This window comes from Mercenaria mercenaria, chromosome 19, assembly GCF_021730395.1.
Source record: "Mercenaria mercenaria strain notata chromosome 19, MADL_Memer_1, whole genome shotgun sequence".
Taxonomy (NCBI): Eukaryota; Metazoa; Mollusca; class Bivalvia; order Venerida; family Veneridae; genus Mercenaria; species Mercenaria mercenaria.
This window is the reverse complement of record NC_069379.1, coordinates 26271706-26279708: the sequence shown is the minus strand read 5'-3', so window position 1 is coordinate 26279708 and position 8003 is coordinate 26271706. Positions and strand designations below refer to the sequence as shown.

General features: G+C 34.2%; 1 protein-coding gene across 2 annotated transcripts; it reads left to right on the top strand.

Annotated features, from left to right (window-relative positions):
• The first annotated feature begins 593 nt into the window (after positions 1–593).
• LOC128551240 (cell death abnormality protein 1-like) lies at positions 594–6201 on the top strand. 2 transcript variants are annotated; one of them, XM_053531987.1, is made up of 4 exons: positions 594–2940; positions 3220–3340; positions 3730–3833; positions 5829–6201. In XM_053531987.1, the coding sequence occupies exons 1-4, from the start codon at positions 1044–1046 to the stop codon at positions 6065–6067; spliced, it is 2361 nt and encodes a 786-aa protein (XP_053387962.1). In that variant the 5' UTR covers positions 594–1043; the 3' UTR covers positions 6068–6201. The 2 variants fall into 2 exon arrangements, with proteins under 2 accessions (XP_053387962.1, XP_053387961.1); XM_053531986.1 differs by having other exon boundaries at positions 597–2940; positions 3214–3340.
• Positions 6202–8003: the final 1802 nt, after the last annotated feature.

Below are 8003 nucleotides of genomic sequence, written 5' to 3'. Positions count from 1 at the left end.
ATTTTATATTCAAATAATGTTGATTACATGAATACATGAAAATCAATTTCCAAATCGAAAAATATTGTTTATCAGCACAAAGAACTCAGGAAGTTTTCACTGTACTTGTGTTTTATTATCATTATTATTTTCAATATTATTACTGTATCTTTTATCATCCTATATGTAATATAATAATATATAATAATAATAATTACTAATGATAATATAATGATAATAATAATTATTATGATTATGATTATTTCTATTATTATTATTTTCATTATTATAACATTAAAGTGATAGTTATTATCATCTACAAAATATCAAAATAATAATTATTATGAAGAAAAATTAACTTCTTTCAACTCCACTGCACACATCTTCATGGTCTAGTTAGGGTCCCTGCTGTGCTAACTGCCCTCTAATCAGTTGCTATTACATAATCGCTGATAAGCAGCAGATAAGATGGGAGTTGTATATTGGATTTGGGGGGGGGGGGGGGGGGGGGGACACTTATATAGTAGTGAATCTAGGCCTTTAATATTTTCATCAAACGTTTCAATCGATGACCTTATGAAGTTAGGTGCTCTTATTGTATTTCAGGATCTGTCGTATCAAGATGTAGTCCAGGATGTAATTGTTTCTGGACCGGTTATTGTTACGGCTGCAAAAATGGTTATTATATCAATGATAACAAACTATGCGAAAACTGTTCAGCAAATTGCTTAACATGTTCATCAGGTCGAACTTGCACGGAATGTAAAGCAGGATTCTATTTAAAACCTTTTGACAACGATGGAAAAATCTGCCATTCTTGTGCCGAAGGTTGCAGCGTGTGTTCTTCTAAAGACGAGTGTTATCAGTGTGACACGGGATACTTCAGGAACGGCGGGTGCAGAAAATGTGCCAAAAACTGTACAAAATGCATATCAGAAAATGAATGTCTGGAATGTAACGACGGTTACTATCAAAACGGCACATTGTGCTTGGCATGTCCTAGAGGGTTTTACTTGTTTGGATCTGCTTGCTTATCTTGTCCCGATAACTGTGCCTCATGTGAGATGCATTATGAATGCACTGAATGCAAACCTGGATATTTTGGACGTACGTGTACACAAAAGTGCTATCCTGGATGCGTAGACGACGTATGTGATAAAGAAACGGGGAAGTGCAATTGTGAAGGCAATTATAACAGTGAATCATGTATGTCATGTAATCCTGGAAAATTTGAACCGGCTTGTAATCAAGATTGCCATGAAAATTGTTGGACTTGTAATTCATATGAAGACTGTACAATGTGTGTTGATGGGTATTTTGGTGAAAGGTGCGAATGGAATTGCTCTACGGGATGTTCGGAGAGTAGCTGTAACCCGATAAATGGTATTTGCGATAAATGTAAGCCTTCATATTATGGACATAAATGTGAAATGAGTTGTCCAAGTGGGTGTTTAGACGACGTTTGCGACAGGGAAACAGGCGCCTGCTTTGAATGTAAGCCTCCTGTCAAATTGCCGAATTGTACAAATTGTGAGGATGGGTATTGGGGAAAGGACTGTAGAAATCACTGTCCCAACAGCTGCCGTTCCTGTTTATCCACTACGGAGTGCACAAAATGCAAAGATGGATTTCACGGAGAAATATGTGAACAGAAATGCTCATATGGTTGCTTGTCAGATATGTGTGATCAAAACACAAGCGCATGCTCCAAAAGCTGTAAAGTAAACTTTACCGGACCGTTCTGCAGTCGATGTATATCTGGAATGTATGGACCTAATTGTAGCGCAATGTGTCCAGAGAACTGCTATGGTGGAATATGTGATACACGACATGGGGAATGCTGGCAAGGGTGCATTCCTAATTTTTTTGGCAAGTATTGCAATTCTTCATGTCCAAGCAACTGTAAGAAATGTACATCAGAAACCTCCTGCCAGTCCTGTGAAGATCATTTTCCTGGAGGGCGTTGTCATTTAACATGCCCTATTGGGTGTTTAGATGGCATGTGCCGGTCGAATGGACATTGCCATGCATGTATTCCTGGTTACTATGGAGAGTATTGTAATACACCATGTAGTGAGAACTGCACTGCCTCCTTATGCAATATATCAGGTTATTGCAACGATTGTCAGCCCGGCTTTTTTGGTATATTTTGTTTTGAACATTGTCCTGCAAATTGTTTATCCGGCGAGTGTTTGAGGAATGGACATTGTTATTCCTGCTTACCTGGGTTTTACGGGTCCAGGTGTGACAGAGATTGCCCCGAACATTGTCATTCCTGTACGGATGATACGTCGTGCAAGTCATGTTTCAATGGATTTTATGGTCAATTTTGCCAAGATAGATGCAATTACTGTAAAACAGGAACATATTGCAATATTGATACTGGTGATTGTCCATTTTGTGAAGATGGATTTTATGGCAACAAATGCAAATCGAAATGTGATACGAAATGTCAAACTTGTAATAGTTCTAGTGGTCAAATGAATGAATGTTTAACTTGCAATGTAGGTAGTTACGGACGAAATAAAAGCAGTGGGTTTTATCACTGCAGCACACGCTGCTCTAGAAACTGTATGAATACAACATGTAATGCTGACTATGGCACATGTGACTACGGCTGTAAACGAGGCTACTGGGGAGGACAGTGCGAGTTGAAATGTCCCGCAAATTGTCTTCACAGCGACTGTCACAGCGATAATGGTACTTGTAGGCAAGGGTGCTTAGTTGGTTTTAATGGAGAAAAATGCCATTGTCCAGTGAACTGTATATGTTATTTAAATGGCACTTGTGCCAAGTGTAAGACTGTTTTTGAGAATTTCGCTAAAAACGTGGTTGGCTTCTACGGAGAAGATTGCAGTTATTCATGCAGCGATAATTGTCGCAACGTAACATGCGATAGAGAGACAGGATCCTGCGACAATGGATGTCTAGAAGGTTTTAAAGGGGCCATGTGTTCACAGGGTGAGAACCATTGATATCTAGTTCAGTACTAGTTTATTCCATGTTGAAATAAAGTCCAACTGAGAAAGACAGATTGTTAAATTTAAGCAGAAATACCGCCTCTGAAAAAAATAGACAGAACATTTTGATTCGGCATATTAGTACTAATACATAATTAAATACATTTCATTTACGGCATACATATAATATTACTATTTGAATTATCAACAAAAACGTAATTTAAAATACATTGCCAATCTAGTTTAGATATCCTATATATTGAATATGTATCAGTAACAGAAAAAACAATCGAGATTACCTCCAGTACAACACGACAAATTGGTTCTGTAATACTGCTTGTATCCGTGGTAATACTGACCATCAGTATAGTCCTGGTAGCTGTCATACTGCTCAAAAGACGGTATACATCTTTATTCATTTAATAATGTTATTTCTTAATTTCTTAAGTTACATGCCAAAAATAACTATTGTCATTTTGTATATGCGAGCCCTCTGTTTCATAATGTAAAAAGCAGCATGTTTTTTTTTTGTTGTTTTTTTTTTTTTTTTCAAGAAAAGTTATTCTTTTAAAAAATCAGACATATAGCGCTACTGAAATAATAACATATCGAGCTTTTATGCTTATTTTGACTATTGTTTCTTTGTTTTATGCTATACATAATACAACAATAAAATCAATAATCTGAAATCACGTATAATCAGTTGAATTAAATTTCAAAGAAGGCAACGTTTCACACGTGTATAAGAGATTTATTCTAATAGTCTAATGGTGTTTTTGTTTTAAAATAGACAAAACCTCAAGCGAGAACGTGAAGTCAGTGGGAGGTTTGGAGAAGTTGTGACATACAGACAAGTTAGAAGTACGTGTGACCGTTCGGAAGACAATTCTTTAGGTGATATAAGTTTAAGATTTGGTTACGAATACTTCTTGCTTAAGCAGTATACCTTTGAAGTAAATGATAATATGTCCAACTTATTTACTGAAAAACCTAAAAACAACTTAAGCAAATTCTTCACTTACACGTGAAGAGATTAGGATTCTCCTTCGCTTGAGGAAAGTTTCATGAAAATAAATTTCTTCAAAAGACGCCATTTTCTAAACTGAATGTAACAAATTAAAATATGAATATTGTAAGAAATAAGAACTTTTAACAATCTCATTCAAACATCAGCAATCATTAACCCTAAAAATATATTTCTGTATGGTATTAAAAAGTGCTGCTTAAATATTTAATGACCAAAACAGCTCATTTTATGCTCAGTTGAATTGATCAAGTTAACCTTGAAATTTTTATGACCGCTTTATTGACAGGTTGTATCTAAATAGAAAGTTTATAATATTTCAACAAATTAACTTGTTGAAATTTCTAAAAGTGTATGAACTCTTTATCGACTTCAATTGGTCTTGTTGTGTTGGTTTGGAAAAGTTTCAAAGAACACACTTTATAAATGAATTATCATTTTCGACTGAATTATATTATTGAATTTATTTTTAATTGTCATGACATATGAATCACTGGAACAATTAAGTATTTGACGACGAAATTTATACATCTGTTGTGATGATCACTATTTAATAACAATTGCGATATATCTTCCTTAAATAAACAATCCATTGTTTTGTATTCAAAGTCGTCACATTTAATTGATGATTGATTTATTGTTTAATTTTCTGATTCAGAAGCTTTGTTAGTAAAACACATGAGTAAAACATGAAGTAGTGTCAGTAGAGAAAAAACTTTAAACGACGTCTGCTCATGAACCGCTCGATGGGTCTTTAGAAGTTTAGTTGGTAACTTCAGTAGAAGATCTTTTCCAAAATTTCTTCAAATTGGGGCGCTTGATCTCTTTTGTTGAGAGTGCTAAAACTGAAAATAGAATCGCCTTTACACAACTTCTGCTAACGAACTGCTTGATAGATATTCTTCAAACTTGGCCTGTAGCATCCGTCTTGCTTCTCCAATATTTATTAAAATAGGGGCGCTTAGTCCCTTTTAGGGACCACTAGAGCACAAAATAGAAAATATTTAAACGACTTCTTGTGATGAACCGATGACTGGATCTTCTTGATTAGTAGCATCATTGTAATGTTGTCAAATTTCGAAAGAAACTAACGGTAATGTATTTAAGTACGGGCAAACCAGCAAGGCGGAAACCTATTGCAAATAAGTTCCTATGTAAGGGGTTTTCAAACATGTTGGTCTACAAAATTACCTCTGTGGTGTGCAGGGTCAAATGTTCTCTCTAACTAATTTGTGCAAATGTCCAGGTGAGCGAAATGCTGTCATTGTGACCATCTTGTTTTGAATTGTCCCGTCTAAATTTTATAGGAGTTGGATAATATTGCCTGCAAAACGACTATTTTGCGCTTTAAAATTATTTGTCAGGGTTTCCTTTGTAGATGACCTAGAGTGTGTTGAATTACTTTCCTGAAATGAAAAATCAGATAGACAGTTTTATTTAGCTGTACCGTGAATCATACTTCGACTTTACACTAGTCAGAAGTGGTATTGTTACACTTTACTCATATTCATAAACATAGTTATTAAGTTCTTTTTTCATTTCTTAATTATATAAAGTTTAACTTACAGATTTGAAAAGCAGTTTCCTCAGTTGTTAGAAGTGCTATCCAGTTGATAAGAAGCAGTTTAATTCATTTTAATGCCTTTATATACTGGAATCAAATCTTAAGAAAAAATCAAATGAGCTAAACATTATTTTACTAATAAGCTTCGTGTTTTTTTTCAAAACATCACCTGACCAATAATGTGAAACTACCTAAAATAATTACATCAATAATTACACCCCTTTGCATTCAATTGTAGAAAGATTTGTTATTGTATAAAGGAATTTGTTCCCTATTACAAAACAACCTACTTTCTTATTAGGTCATATCTACGAAGAGCCAATTGACCATATCTACGATGAGCCAACTGAAGACCAGACTGAAGAAGGACCGTCAGCGAAATTCATACGAGGTCCAGTTAGTCAGGAAGGCAACAAAACAGGCAGTTACATGTATATTCATCCGATATATTCTATTTCCAAAAACACAGCAATCGATAACAAAATAGTGTCGTCTGGTTGTATAGATAAAAGCGGATCTGAAAATTTGTATGAGATTTAAATGTAATGTTGACGTAATTTTTTATGTCAAATTGGAAACACATTAAACTTTTGAATATAAATGCAGAAGAAGGCTTTATACTCATAACATGTTTTGTGTATCTATTTTATCAACGAAATAAAAGCATAGCTATATGATGTGTTACTGTAAAACACTTTAAGATAACGCGTTCCATCTGAGAAGTCACTTTCATCCCTCTCCAAATATTTACGGGTTTACTCTAACAGAATATAACGATAACACGTGAGTAAACACTGGCAAATTGGCCTGAAAATGGTTTCTCTTCTCCAAGTTAAGCATTCATTTTATTTAATTTTGCATTTAACTTATTCTTTGTAATAACATGTATACTATATTCCTATAGCGTAGTTTAAAATCATCTGCAGTCATTCCCAGTTACAATCGAGTATAAATTAATCTTATATCTAGCATGAAAACGGCCTTTACTGGGCGGAACATGGAATAATATACTGTTATGAACTACATTTGAGTGGACCACGGAGGCATATCCGGCGAATTACTACCTTTGTACCTCTAAGGAATGTCAAAGTTTTCAAAATCATTCTGCCTTAATGTATCATACATAAGTCAATTGTCAACAATTTTGCCAACTGATAGAATAGCTATTGTCTGAATTATGCCTCCTAAAATTAGATCAACCATACCTGCAAAAACCGTGTCAGATGCATAGAAAATGCTAAATATTCAATATCAGATTTTTCGGCTGATGTACTTTCAAAGATGACAATAAAAGCTACATTTCACTATATTTGACCAATGTTATTTCTCTTATTTTTACTTAATCCACATAAAGTCGATGTTTCCAATACTAACCAACAGTTACTTTTCCCTACTGAATTTGTTAGGTCTAACCAAGTAATCTTGATAAATCATGTAGTTAACATTCCAGCTATTAAGTATGTCTGAATACATCAATTCATAATTTTACTTAACAGTTTTTGCTTACCCTTCTAAGAAAGTTTCCCCTTGATTTCACCGGTCTAAGTGAAACAACTCAACCGAGGTCATGCCACCCCGCAATTCCTAGTGTAATGTTTGATTACGCCATCTCCCGATCATGCATTTTCTTTATTCATTCAAGGAAGTCTTACAGAGTTTACTAAATAGGCAGTAAGAAAGATGTGTGTTTTCATCCTTAATTATGAAAATTAATTTTGCGATGTGTCGAATCTAGGACATGACAAATGTAAAACCGTCAGCGATTTAACGTTTACACTTACATTTTGAGAGAAAAAAATACAACAACAAAACATAGAAAGAAAGGATTGTTTCACATGAAAAAAAAAATGTTTATTACAAAAACAATTATCAGTACGGGACAGTACTGCAGAACATGTAATTGACAGGCAAATTGCTGGTACAGATGCTGTTCGTTTATCATATAAGTTTGTGTTTTGAAGATATACTCCTAAACCTTAGTGTCCAAAACGCAATGTCTTCATAAAATGGTAACAAACAAAGACTGATGGATGTTGCTACTTTTTCAACAAAAAACGGGGCTTTCCCTTGAAAAAAACAAAACAGTATTTTTGTATCATTAAACAACCAGTGAATTTTCGATATAAACAGGTCACAGAAAAGTAATAAATTAGCTATATAGCTAAATTTAGCTATATATAGCTTGAACTAGCTATAAAACAAATGACAACAATGAAAATTTTAGCGAAATCAGTAAGACATGGGTTGTTACCCAACATGTTTGGTATATGAGGCAAAACACGATCACGCATAACAAGTATATGTGCAGGCATCTTCACAATACATGTTGCAGATTGTTGAGATAATTCATTTGAAAAAAATAGCTTCAACTTGAGAATTACCATAAACTCCAGCATATATTTGATATTATTCAATAAGCACACATCAAGGAAATCATCACAACTTTGAAGTATAGTTCTGCCATATTTGTTATGAG

What these genes read in the sequence shown, in the direction of transcription:
- LOC128551240 (XM_053531986.1), top strand. Translation starts at nt 1,044, where the DNA reads ATGCATTATGAATGCACTGAATGCAAACCTGGATATTTTGGACGTACG. An exon ending in AGGGGCCATGTGTTCACAGG is followed by an intron (nt 2,941 to 3,213) that starts GTGAGAACCATT and finishes AATATGTATCAG; the next exon opens with TAACAGAAAAAACAATCGAG. An exon ending in TTCGGAAGACAATTCTTTAG is followed by an intron (nt 3,834 to 5,828) that starts GTGATATAAGTT and finishes CTTTCTTATTAG; the next exon opens with GTCATATCTACGAAGAGCCA.